The sequence below is a fragment of the Zeus faber genome (assembly GCF_960531495.2).
Source record: "Zeus faber genome assembly, chromosome: 8".
Lineage (NCBI taxonomy): Eukaryota > Metazoa > Chordata > Actinopteri > Zeiformes > Zeidae > Zeus > Zeus faber.
Genome location: NC_137195.1, coordinates 18,651,543 through 18,666,241, shown reverse-complemented (window position 1 = coordinate 18,666,241; position 14,699 = coordinate 18,651,543). Strand labels below are relative to the sequence as shown.

General features: G+C 43.9%; 1 protein-coding gene across 2 annotated transcripts in view; it reads right to left on the bottom strand.

Moving 5' to 3' along the window:
* Window positions 1-14,699, bottom strand: part of grik2 (glutamate receptor, ionotropic, kainate 2) — a gene marked incomplete at its 3' end in the record, with an annotated part of 152,430 nt that overhangs the window by 27,213 nt on the left and 110,518 nt on the right. For both annotated transcript variants that reach the window (XM_080005174.1, XM_080005175.1), the window contains exons 12-13: window positions 10,087-10,205; window positions 6,875-7,092 (exon numbers count right to left, since the gene is read on the bottom strand). In XM_080005174.1, coding sequence (XP_079861300.1) covers window positions 6,875-7,092; window positions 10,087-10,205 — 337 coding nt within the window. The remainder of the gene's footprint in view (window positions 1-6,874; window positions 7,093-10,086; window positions 10,206-14,699) is intronic.

Below are 14,699 nucleotides of genomic sequence, written 5' to 3'. Positions count from 1 at the left end.
GGCGCTTCGGAAGAAATAGTCGTGAAAAATGTACATTAAGACAAAAAAAAAGAATATTGATTAAACTCCAACCATTTAATACGAGAACAGCTGTGTTTATTTTTTATTTTTTTTAATTTCGGTAATCTGCTTAAAGCGAGCCAATTCGCAGCTTGTCATGTTACGGTTTAATAACTGCAGATTTTTAAGTAACGTTCAAAAGCCTCAGAACTGTCTGCTAATGTAGCGTGTCTCGGACAGACATAGCTGGCGCATGGCTGAAAAACACATGGGAATTGGTTTGTATTATTGTACAGATTTTAAAAGAATGTCAAACCATATTTCGGATTCGTGAAAACGTTATTTTATTCACGTTTTTTCTTTCATAGAGACCGCTCAAGACCAGGTCGAGATTAAAAAGAACACTACTGTACTTATAGAAGTCAAACCTGGATTATATCTAAATGAATCAACCTAACTGTAAAGGAAGGAACCTCTGTCCGTCTCTCTGTCCTTCAGTTACCTCAACAACCGTCTATCTGATCTACTTTACACTGGGCGGGCGTATTCCTGGGGACCCAATGACGTGCACTGTCGATGTAATATCAATATGAATAAACTTTAAAGAAACAACCAACAGCGGGCTCTGCAACTGAGTCACAAAGAGAGTCTTTCCCCGGTGTATGACTTTAACCGGCAGCTGAATCTTCAGTTGTGGAACACAGGACTGAATCATTGACATTTTGTTAAACTGAGCCATTAAAATGTCTTGGAAAGTCGGCCATCCACTACAGTAGTTGCACCAATGGCAATAACGGGATCAATTGAGGACGGTTCAATTAAACCTGGTTATTAATGAGCTGCACTTAATATAACAACAAAAGCGCAGCGCCTCAGTCATACCCTGCACGTATATGTGACCCACCGCAGCAAAACCCGATTTGTCGCGCATTTCTAAAACCGCCACGAGCCGCCAAATAAGTTGAAAAGACCTTTCGAGAAGGAAAATTCGATTTTTCAAGTTTTGTGTTCCTTTGTTTTATTTTACTTTTTATCTCTCAACGTATTTTCAAAACCGAGTTTGATTTATAAATAGTAGATAAATGTTAAACCGCGGAGTTAAATGTTCACCATTATATTACGTGGGGAAACGCACTTCACTTACCGAGACGCTGAACAGCGCGAACGCCGATCGATCGTTTCCTCTAAGGCGAGCGTCCAGCGGAAGATCATTCCTCCGTATTCCATGTGATGTGAAGTCACAATGTGAAACCGTTTTGATAGAGTTCAACCTTTAAATCTTACGTGTTTTCACACACACACACACACGCCTGGATTTATTGTCGTGTCGCGAAGAAGAAAAGCTGATGTCACTTCCGCCAACAAGACGAGGAGCCTTCGGTTTCAATGGTCTGTGAAAACTTTCGTCTCCGTGTTGTTATGGACTGCGGGTGACGGAAGCTCTAGGTCATGTCGCGGACCTTAATCTGACCAGTTCGATAGATCCAAGACAGTGTAAGCAGCTCGTTCGGGACTTTTCCGCGATGATAGTTCTCCGACAGTGACGCCGAGAACGACAGCGATGCTGGATCTGATATCGCCGTTATCCCGGACTTGGAGAACATCTCAAACGGCGGATTTCGATCTGAATGTGACGATGAAACGAAAAAAAAGTAAAACTGCACCAAAAGTACCTCAAATCGGCGGTGGGTCACATATACCAAATTGGATGATGATGTCACAATGCGCGCCACTCAACTACTTCCGGTCCCTCCACATTTTGAATGGGCATGCACTAGTAATCATAAGAAACCTAAACAGCATTTCAAGCCCTATTTCAGATTCGTAAAGCCCTTATTCTATTTGTGAAAATAAGAAAAAGGTGGATTTCACTGTATTTTTACCGACACAGGCCAGTCACGCTCTGCGAATGGTCGAACAGAGCTAAACTAGCAGAAATAAATCTAAATCCAAAATAAAAACGCACAGGAACCATCATAACTGAGTATATGCATAGGTTAATAAGACATTATACATAGGTTATTACTGGCCAGGCTTAAAATGCAACACAGAATTGTATTGCTCTGCTCCCTGTCTCTATCTACCAAGTCTATGGACCTCCCACTCGGGCGGTGCACCAAGCTGCAGCCCATGCACGAGTCGTGAAAGTCACAAGGTCTAAACTCTCTGAAAATGGTCGAAGCCCCGATATTCCGAAATGAGGAAAATCACTGTTTTGGCTACGATTCTCAGCAGCTTTATCCATCCCTCCTTTGCCTCGAACAACAGGTCGTCTCCATTATGTGACGCTGCATGGATGTCGTATGGGAGCTGCTTATTCCCGTGCCCGGGCGCCATTGAAAAAACTATCTGCATGGGCGTATCGCTAAAATGGGAAAAAACTAAAATGTGAAGACATAAGTCTGCAGAGTCCAATGTGGATCCATATATTTGTATTTTTTTTTTAATCCATAATGTGCACATACTGTTCAGCCGTTCCTTTTATCACAGTGTGACTGAATACACATGTTGGATAAGCCCAAACATCACAAGGCGGCAGATTCAACAGAAATGTCCAGTCTTACGTTTGCTCCACCCCCTTTTCCCTTTCTCATCTCTTTTCCCTCTCTCTGCCCCGCCACCACCACCACCACATCCACCACCTCTCGGTATCAAGCTCATCATCTCAATAAGCTTCACCCGCTCTCCATCGTTATTCTGGAGATGGCGCGCTGACCATCTCATCTCGGCTCATGCAAAACAACTCAGCATCCCGTCCTGGGGAGATGCTCAGTTGGCGCCGCGGAGACGCGAGGGCCCGTCTGAGATCGTACACACACACACACACACACACACACACACACACACGCACACACACGCACGCGCACGCGCACGCACGCACACACATCCCACACACGCCGGAAAAATAGCACTGCCAGGGTCCTTAATAAGACGTGATTTTATTAGATAATAAGAGAGACACGGTGTGTATGCTTATTGAATTATTCAGTGTTATTGTAAAGTCAGTCCATAGGGAATGTCAACATCGCAAAAAAAAACAAGGAGAGGAAGAGCGAGATGGAGAGAGAGAGAGAGAGAGAGAGAGAGAGAGAGGGAGAGCGGCGCGCCTTTAAATGTTCCAGAGTATCTCACGCTGACATTTACATAATTAGCCGCTGACAGTCACATACTTTTAACAGAAGAAATCTATGTCAATAATTACTCAAATGGCAGGATTTTTTCCTCTCTCGTCTCTTTCTTTCATTTTTTTTTTCCTTTGGTCAATTCGGGGGAGTGCGGCGCGGAATCAATGGAAACCAATGATGAGTCTGATCAAAACACCCATCCATCACGGGAGCAGTATCTTCTCCCCGGACATGCGGCGGGACCCAATATGTTTATTCACTGGAGGATGAAACGCCCTTTGCATTTACCCACACTCATTACTTATCTACTCCAGAGTTATGATCCCGACACATGAAACGCTACGAAACACAAAGAGAACAAAGAGGAGGTACACAAACACTTCAGTTTATAAACCGCCAATCATTAGGTGGGATGTTGTTTCGTGTTGGTTAGTTTTATGGTTTTTTTAGGATTTGAGGTTATTTGTTTTGTCGTTAACTGTAGTGGCGGATTATCCGTGCCATTTATTCACATGTCGATAATATTTTTTTTCCCCTCTGATATGTGCCCGTCTGACCAGTCAAGAAAAAGTTTGACGACAAAAAAAAAAAAAAAAGAAAAAGCAAAATGCTGCTCAGAACAATGTCCATTATCACAAAACAGTGGAATTTTCAATGTTCTCTGTTCCTTCTAAGAACTGGATGTTCCCAAATATCCCCCTCCACTTATTTCATTCAACAAAAGCAGGACCAGGTCAGCGTCACTTGATGATGAATTTTTCAATAGATCTATATAATTTAATCTTGCGGTAGGTGGATAAATTATAAATTAATAAATCAAATCATATTGCTGTAAATGTATTGGCTGCATCATGTTTGGCTGTCAATTATTCATTTAATTGCATTGCTCTTGGCGTAAAGCCCTTTAGTTGAATGAGGTAACCTAAATGAAAGGATATTCCTATTATAATGTATTAAATATTTATATATAATATGCAGTATTAATTTACAAATAGAATGTTGACTTGGCGTCTAAAACACAGCTGTGTCCTTTAAAGAAAACAGGTAGATTTGATTTGTTTGGCCTATTCTCATATATATGCATGACATACTGTATATGAGTCTCGAAATTTAGTGGATCAACTTTTTCTTCAGTATATTTTTGGCAGAAAGATAATCCGTAATTTAATGGAGTCAGATTCATTACTGTAGCATGACACACAAGAATATTTTGGGACGATTATTACCAAAACATATCCATTAAAAATGACAACTGTGATGAATATTAATACTTTGTAATTATAATTATCAATACCCAGTTCTCTAAGTATGCAAAGGTAGTTAATTAAAGGTGTGTGCAAGTGTGCATGTCTAAAATGAGTAAACAACATAAGATAACAAGTTTTGCCATGCATTTAGGTTTTATAGGCTTAATCATTTGCAAGATTCAAGATTCAAGTGGTTTATTTGTCACATACATATACATTCTTTCATACATATATGCAGTGAAATGTCAGTGCAACGCACCCAGTGATTACACACAATATGTGCACTAGTCATTATTAAAAGAATATAGTATTATCATGATAATAGTAATAGTAGTTGTTTTATGAATCATCTACAGATAAATGTCAACTTGAATATATGTCGATTTTTATTATTTCTGGGGGTTATTCCATGTTATCAGATTATTATTATTATTGTTATTGTTAATAGGTTTGTCTCATATGTTGGTATAGATCGTATTACGGTTATATTTAGCTGCAAGTCTGGTTTGGGGTCCTAAATGGTCCTTCAGTAATTCATTCAGTAAATCACTTGATAAAACACATGTTGCTGTGCCTTATTGAGTATATTTTATTTAGTAGTAGGTCATATGGAATAAGAATATTTAGGCATAAAAAATAATTGATTGCCTCTCCCACATTCTGATTATACTGTAATATAATTTACCATTGTGATTGAAGGTGATTGAGTGTGCTATCAAACAGTGTCATCAAATGGACTTTCAGGATACATCTAGTTGGTCCAAAGTGAAATTCATAAAGTAAAATTATCGCTGCTAAACGCGCCTCTGTGCGGGGGAGATTAATTAACGTGCCATATGAAATCGCTCGCGCCGACTGTTGTTTTCCATTTATTCATATAGTGAAAGGATACGGAGACTGGGAGAGGTGTGTGAAGGTTTGAGGGTGTGCAAAAGAAATGGAGCGAAACGCTGCATATTTTATGTCACAGAGGATCTGTTCATAAACACACATTCACGTACACACACACACACTTTTGTCGGAAAGGTATCTCATGTATACAGTATGTGTGTGTGTGTGTGTGTGTGTGTGTGTGTGTGTGTGTGTGTACAGTGGCACAGCGATGAAAATGAAATGTGGGGAAAAAAAAAAAAGAAGGATTTCAAGGCTGCAGGATCTACCGCAGCAGCCCGGGAGTCATTTTCCAGATTTTGCCGTCCATTTGGCAGAGGGCCATTGTTTACGGCGGCATGCATGTGCAAGACAAACAGAAGAGCAATCTCGGCTTCGCAGGTCTGGGTCCGCATGGATAATGAAGATGGTTGCCTCCACCGGCTTTATAAATGATCCTTGATGAGCAGGGGGGAATCTATATGATCATACGGCGAAGAGATTACAGCAGACATCTGTGGCGTCGGCTGCAGCGTGTATGTTACAGCTACATGCTTGAAGGCACTTTTTCACTGGCAGAGCTACAGTCAAAGGCTTATCTGTATTTAACGATACTCCAGTTAGTTATTAGACTTATTGGTTTTCCGGAGGCAAAATTCGGTTCATTTTTTTTTCAAGGCTGCACTCAAATTTTTAATATGTGTCCAGTAACAAACCTGGTAAGCGCGACAGAGAAAAACTGAATTCCATTAAATCCTAGGATACTGTTCTCACACTGACTAAATGGGTACGACCTGGCTTTTTTTATGTGCTCTGCAACCGGTGCTTAGCCACTTCACGCTGAGCAAATGCCGGGCGACCGTTCCCTATGGGCGCCATTCACACCCGGCCAAAGTGGTTTGTTAAGTGGGCCAGGCATAACTTTGGTTTTTGCAACCGCATTTCTAACTCTTGCCTCTTACTTGCGTATGGATTTATCCTTCCCCGGCATGAAACGCCATCATTATTCTTCCTTCCCTACTTCTGTAAGTAGTGTGACAGTTATGCAGCACACTGTGTCATGGGCATATAAAGGAACTTTGTAACGATGGGGCTTTGGGGGACTTAACGGTTGTCGGCTGTTTAATGGTTATCTGACTGTTTCGATTCCCTGTTAAAATGCATTGGGTAGCCACCTTTGACGCCATCCGACTAACCCAGTAGTAAACTGAGAACTGGGTCAGTGTGACAGGAGCTTGAGTCGTCATATCTCTTTCCTGACCACCGACTCACCATCACACTATTTTTCGCTCTTTCTTAATAAGAAAGCACAAGTTGTGATTATTTAAAAGTTAAACTTTAATTAGGTCTGCATTTGATCTATGAATTCTAACTTATCCTTAAACCCTTACGCTATTGTAAATACATGTCCATTAAGTCGCAACATACATTCATAAGTATGAACGCCCAAGTTACAGAACAGTGTTGCTAAATATTGTTTTATTATACAGGCTGTAAGTTCTGCGATTCCTTAGCTTGGGTACAGGTACTAACATTAAATGAACACATTTGACAATATTTTACACCTATCAGCAACAGCCTTCTATCAGCAGGCGCGTCACAATGAAGAGAAGCTCAGAAGAGCCGACCCACCTTAAAGAAGGTCATGGTGGAGCCGTCCTCCACCACGCCGTACTCGATCTTGGTCTGCTTGGCCAGGTCGTCGGCCGAGTCAATGGGCGACTCCATCCTCTCCACGGTGAGGAAGGCCGCCAGGTTGGCCGTGTAGGAGGATATGATGATGAGAGTGAAAAACCACCAGATACCTCCTACAATTCTGGTGGAGAGGGCTTTCGGCATGAGCTCAGAGCCTGAACAAGAGGAGCAGAGGGGGAGTGGGTGAGCCCCACGCTCGGGTGTAGGAGTTGGAGAGGAGCACCACCGGGGAGCTAGGGCCGCCAGGCCTCTGAGCCCGCCGCCTGGATCCAGCACACTCGCAATACACACACACACACACACACACACACACCCAAACACACCCAAACACACACACACACACAAACACTTGTACGCATACTAGCAGTGACTAAACATACATACATATTTACTGTTACACATGCATGCAAACCCTCAGTTTTACACACACACACACACACACACACACACAGACACACACAAACACCCAATTACCTATTCATACACACACTCAGTTATGCACACATGCACACACATACACACTATTACCTATTCATAAACACACTCAGTTATGCACACACACACACACGCACACACACACACACACACACACACACACACACACACACACACACACACACACACACACACACACACACACACACACACACTACAACAATTACCATACATATACACACTCAGTGATGCACAGGCACGCAGGCACACACACACATACAAACACAAACTCTAACTCAGAAATGCACATACTCAGTTACATATGCGCACACATGTAAACACTTGCCACACACAAACATACATACACACAAATACCCCCAACACACACGCACACACACATGGACAGCGTGGGTAGCTGCTAGTAGACGAGCCTGCTGTTATGTACTGTATCTACTTCCATGGTGTCTGGTGGTGTAGACTAAATGTTGCTCACAGCATGATCTGTGTTCTCCGTCCCGGATGGACTTGCCAAAGTACTCGTGCTATGCCGAGCATGGTCAGCTCGTATTGAGTGCTCGGTGAGACAGTGGGGTTTGCTGAAGAAAAAAAAAAAGGAAAAAAAAGATGTGCCTGGGTCATATCGGGACTATTCCACTCAAGCAGCTTAAGCAATTGAAAGCTGGGATTTTGTACATTCACTGAGAAGCAAAGCCGATAAATGTGTCAGAACGATAGGGGGGTTAAGAACTGGGTGCTCTGAACTCTTTGTGCGTATGAGACTGAATCTGCGCTCTCACTTTGCCCTAAAACTTTCTTTTATTTCACTTCTCAGGGAAGAGAGATAGGGAGAGAATGAGGCGGAGCACAGTAGGATTGGAGCAAGGTGTCCTATCCAATTCTAGCATTCCACCGTGACTTCAGCTACACTGAGGGAAACGGGTGGGGTGGGGAAATGAACCTCCAACCGAACCAACCGTTCCCCTTCACCCAGACAGTCCCAGAGTGGCCACCAGCAACCCACTTTGCCCATTCATCAAACCAACACTCCAACACATCACCAAAACATGTATTCATCAGAATTAAGACATTCGCAGACATTGTGATTCTGTTTTAGAGAGCGATGGCCAGCAACGGAGGGAGAGATTGGAACACTGTACCAGCTCACAGCCTCTTATCCTTTTCTACCTCAGAACCACAGTGGAAGGATAAGAGGAGAACCAACGAGCTCCGAGAGTCCAGTTGGATCTCCAAACAGAACCTGGTTGGGGCTGACTGTCATGTACCCAAGGTAACGTCATGACCAAACAGCACATCCCACAGTTTTCTGGGGGCAGGGCAAGCCGCCGGGCACGGGGAGCCTCTCTGCAGTATAGACCAACGTGGTGACCCTTGGCTACGGTATGCTGCCATGCAGGCTAAAGCTCTGTTCCTCCTGTAGAACCTCTGATAGCCTCGTGATCCTCAGCCATATCTTCTCAAGCTCTACAACCTACCAGTCTGAAACTATTGCTACTTCTACCATGGCAACAGCTTATCAACTAATCTGACTCAGTCGTAATGAGCTGAGCTTCTTGTGGGTGGTGAATAGTGTACTGTATATACAGTATGGTGTATATGTATGGAATATATACAAATAAAACCGGTTGATATTGAGCGTTTGTAGAATTTCTGGGAAGATTTTTTTCTTCATCCTGGGGGATCAGGGTGGTGTGCTAGGAACCAACATTGATAACGATCTCACCAATAAGTTTTATTTAAGATTGTGGCTTATCTACGGTACATTAAGTGCCAAATGTATCAAAACCTGTGAAAGAAAATAACTCAATCACTAATTATTGCATGCAGCGATTAAAAATAAACAACTGAAAGCATGCTACCAGCCAAAAAATAGGTTATTTTATTGGGTACTTTGTCTCTGTCAAACACCAAGGTCTCTGCACACTTGCAGCAGCATTATTGGCTAGGGTAAGTAAGTGTATCTTTGGCCCATTCCAAGGAATGGACGCGAGGCAGATGCAGACCATGCTCTTCAAACCCTAAAGTTATCACTATCCAATCCCAATATGTTGCATTGCCCGATGTTCAAGTCAAAAGTGCTAATTTTCCAAAATGCAACATATCTTACGTCGTCACATGCAATCGAGTCAAAGCAAAGTATTGGATAAATCGCATCGCGAAGTCTTTTGTGGATAAGAAACAGCATGAGACGCAAGGCCTTTTGTCGTTACGTTTCAGCCATCGTCCGTCTCAGCCTGAGGACGCCAACCCGTTGAGAAGATATGGCATCGGTACGGCGGAAGGAAACAAACCCGGACAGAGGCAGAGGAAGAGCTAGGACACGGTTGAGTTCTAATTCCGGCGTGACTATACACTTACCTGTCGAGGGGCGAAAAGGAGGGATGAAGAGGACAAGGAGAAGGGAGGGAGGAAGGGAGGGAAGGAAGGAGGGGGAGGGGTCGTTAGGGGCCAGGAGAAAGGAAGCATGCGGGAGCTCTTCACTCAACTAGTCCTCATTCACTGAAACTACACCTCATTCCCAAGACACCCTGAGTCCGCACTTCTGTCCCTTGGACCCGCGGCGTCCGGTAAGCGTCTAGCTACATGCACAGAGGCCCCCATGCAGGTTGACGGGCCTGTTAAAGAGCAAGGTTCACCCCCAGCAAAAGAGTGGGATGTTTGCTATTGAAAAGGGTGGGGCAGGCAGAGGCGTCTACCTTGCTGCATGAGAGCTCCAACTCCGAACCAGAAACTATTTAGCAGGGTGAAATTGTTTTCCACTACATCCGAGTCAGGGTTGCACGGGTGGGGGTTATACCACTCGTAGGGACTAAACCTGTGGCAATTGACAGAGAACAGACACACACACACACGCGTGAACATTTACTGCAGTTGCATTATGACACGAGAGAAGACATAAGGAGAGGCCGATTTCACCGGCTGTCCTACCTGGGTAAACAGGGAAGAGAACAGAAAGGTTAGTCGGTCGTAGCCACAGAAATGAGATGCATAATCTACTGTAAATCATGCCAGAAGAAACCACCAAGTCATCATTGCGATGCTATTTGTGCAGGCCCTCGCCCTGCTGTGAAGTTAATTGGATGAGTAAATTAGAGTGTGTTACATAATTTTTAATATTGGTTAGTTATTCTTATCCGAATATGCGGTTAGTGAGAAAAACAAAACACCAAAAATATGATCATGAAAAGGTGGATGAGAACATTGTTATGTTATTCTCATGTGTGCAGAGTGTTCTCTCTAAGTTTTGCATATACCCCATATTATTAAACAATCATACATTTCTTTTGTGAATGGACTCAAAACGTTATTGCGTACGGCACAGTTAAAGTCACTCTTCATGTGGGCATGCTCATATCAAAGGCAATTTCCCTACATAATTTAATCGACGGGGTCTGAAAATAACTCCATTGTCAGTTAAGAAAAGAGCTAATAATCCTTCTAATCTTGGCGGAGGAGCATTAATATTCAGCAGATGAAACGCTCGGTTCCCATCATGCCCACGCCAGCCTCAGTACTCCCCCTCTCCCTGCGCACGCTTCTCAAGCAAAGAGATTTCTCATTTATTCATGTTAAATAAAAGTGGCATTGCATTAGGAAAGGTTGATTGGTCTACAATTAAGCATCCTGACCTGATTTGGTTAGTGCTTGGGCAGGGGAATCGGTGGCCCTATCTTCACTTCAAGCTCTTCGAGCTTATATGTTTTGTTTTTTTTTATTTGACGAATGCAGTCATGATGCATAATGCAGACCGGGACAGAATGGGGCCTAAAATTGTGGAGTCCTTCAGTGCAGATGCAAAATATTGCGAGGAAGGCATGGATAAACATACTTGTGCATGCTTGCGACAAGGTCTCTGATCCAGTGTCCATTGTTGCTCTATTCAACAATCGCCGCATTTACTATTTCAACCGACAAGGCTGCATAGAATTTGAATTGGTGAATTGGAAGAACGACAGCGCCAAGACCGTGTCTTTGACATTGACCAATGGGCTTTGCCAGTATAATGGGGTTAGCGTGCAGCACTCCCTTTGACCTCCTCAGCGCTTCGGGGAATGTTCTTTAGTGTAGCTCAGCCACCCCTGAACCCCCCCCATCTCCCATCCTCTGACCTTAAATCAATCCGCCGGTTACCTCGCATTACTCCAGATTTACCCGCTTGTCAATTTACAACGCTAAATTGAGTTCCTGTGATCTGCGACCTTGCCAAGATGTATGTGACTGCTACCCCCCCGATCCATGTTCGGCGGTCTCGGAGGAGGGCTTCCCCGGGATCGTGTGCGGCGCAGGAAAAGCCAATTACACCGCGCCTTCCCGGGAACGCAGATGATGAGCGCAGTTGTCATCTGCACGGGGCCAGAGCTCGCGGGCGGAAGAGAGGAGGCCGAGGGATCGACGGTCGCCTATGGGGGAGGTTCATGGTCGTGGGGGCAACAGGTGCAAAGGGAATACTAAAACAATCCGACGCAAAGGGGACAACACAGCTTAACCTGCCTGTCAGTGTAGCTCTGTTCACCATTTTGTGATCCAATTATGTTGCCCTTCCACTATCTCAGGTCATCTGCCGCAGGCGCAGGAGGGGAACTTTAGGCAAGGTTGCCGTGGAGATAAGCCCGGGCCCGAGCGGAGGACTCAACAGCAGGGGGTGCGGACAAAGGCAGGCTTCTATCTTTCTTCTATTTTTTATTTTTATTTTTTTAAAGGGGGTTGGGATGTCCGGCGGAAAACATAACTAGCGATTACCCTTGATCAGGTCAACAGGGCGGATGAATCACCAGACACCGGAAACTCTGATGTTTACTTCCTGTTCATAGGTTGTTGTTTTTTTTTGAGCAATCAAGAGCTCGGAGAAGCTGCTGGGACTGATGGGGAGGTCAGAGGATTTTAATTAGCGTATATCCAGAACCTTCTGTCTGGTTACCAGCAGGGAGGGAGGATGGGGGGAGACCATGTGAAATGTGAGCAGAAAATCTGGATGTGCGTGTCTTCACAATGGGGCGGCGTGCGGTGGGGGATGTGCCTGCCATGTGAGCACGCCGTGAAGAGTGCCATCGACACTTTTCAAAGCCCGGCGGCAGAGTGCTTATCGCAACACTTTGATGTGGAGGGGTGGAAGGGACAGACTTTGTAATGGGAGATATTGTAATTTAGAGTGAGACAGCGAACTCTTGATGTCAATATCATGAGTCATAATTAGCTGCGGAGCGAATGGGCGAGTGCTCGTCGGGGAGCGCTCTGATCGTTGTCGTGCTGCGACGTCTCTGCTACTTGCCTCGAGAGATCTCATTCGATGAGGTGGATTTTGGTGAATTTGATTACCCAAAAAGTGTAACAAGGTGATAGTGCAGAGTTTTCTATGGAGGTGCATTGTACAACAGGTATTTTCAGCTGTTTCATCTCCTGCTTCACAGTTAGGGAGCAGAGGCAGGTAAGCCATTATAAACCAGCGATTCTAAATCACCCAGAAAAGAGCACGCGCTGTTTTGGCCTCACTATATTATGATTATTTGCTTTGTGAACATATATAGAGTAGAGAGGTGTGGAATACCCTGCTGACAGTTTCAGTCCATTTATATAAAACCTTTATTTAGGAGACATCACTGGACACCTGTGACCAGGGGTTGAACTGGGATTTATCTAGCGCTCTAGAACCCGTGATATTGACACTATCGCAATTACACTACTAGTCACGCAACTAAAACAATGATATTGCAAATTTTGCAAGCGAACCGCTAATCTTTTTTATTTCACAAGTTGACGGCATCCACCTGTATCCGAATTGAACCCAACCTGTGATGCTTCCTGAAGAAAGATCCTGTATCAAATGCTTCCATTGTCAAACGCGGTGATAACACTTGAGTGGCTGTCTACACAGAGAAATGCCACTTTTGCACTGGCTCTTGATGTTGTTTTCTACCGTGTGTACTTAAGTTTGTCTACTTACAGCAAAAGAAAAGCCGCCCTGTGTCTCTTAAACCAACAATTGAATCAGTCCAACATCCAGCCTCCAGCATCCTTCATCCCGTTCATTCAATCAATAAAGCTCATATGCTCAATCACACGATACAAAACGTTCTCAAGCGTACATTGATAAAATGTGGTATAATGTGAAAACACACACACACATACACATATATATATATATATATAAGTATACATATGCACAGTAAGCTAACCAATGTTGATTTGTGAGGTTTTGACTTTCATATTCGCGGTGATATGTTGTATAGTAAAAGCATGCAATTGGAGCCTGCCATGCATTTGTCTATACATCACAGGAGAGAAGAGGGGCGGAGTGAGGGTCGGGTGGGTGGGGGGGTGGGGGCATATACACTTACCCAAACACTGACTGATCGTGATAATAAGAAATAAGGTTAGGTGCATATTCTGAACCAACTTAGATGGCAGTTGTCGCTTTTTATTCTGTTGTGTGATCATATCGCCAGTAACATTCAGAAGAAAAACGCACGTGCGTTAACCGTAAAACTCTCGCGGGGGCCGCAGCTAGGGCGGAGCTGCCGTCTCCCAAAAGTTTTAGAGTTAACATGAGCTTTCCTTTCTATTTGTTCTCCTTCGGCATGCTTCAAACAAGTGAGCAGATCCGGCCCAAAAACAGGGGTTCCCGACCTGGGGCGCCAGACCCACTGAAGGGGGTCGCCAGAGAACGCAGATGGGTCGCGAGGCTTTGGAGGATTTGAGGCACGCGTTTTCTAATCATCAAATATCAGTTCAAACATCCACAGCGTGTTCAAATATACATGACGACAAAATCCATGACTATGTTATATTGTATTGGATGTCCTAAAACCTGCACTTTCTCTACCTAATAAACACTATAGATAATTCTATGTATATAAATACATACAATTCCACATACATGGTAAAAAAATGAATCGTCTTTTGATGTCTTTGAACTAGGGGGTGCCAGATTGAATCAGGTTTGATTTAGGGGTCCTCTGAGAAAAAAGGGTGGAGCACGCCGGCCCTCAAGAACTGAGCATCGGCAAGAACACAAAGCACACAGCGACAGACACACAGCAAAGTGTTCCCACTTCAGCAGCTAAAGCAGCGTTTTATTTTGCCTGAATCTGGCTCACTTAACCGAACTCCACATCCAAAGAGTAGATTAATACAAGAAGAGGAGAAAAGCGCGTGCAACCGAAAATTCATTTTGGCGATTATAACTGCTGACGAAAATCCGTCAAGTCGTAAACGAAGTGTTGACGCGCAATAGACGATCACCGAAGATGGGGAGTCTTTGATGCACACACAATGAACAGCTGAGCCCTCAACTCAATGCACACTCACAATC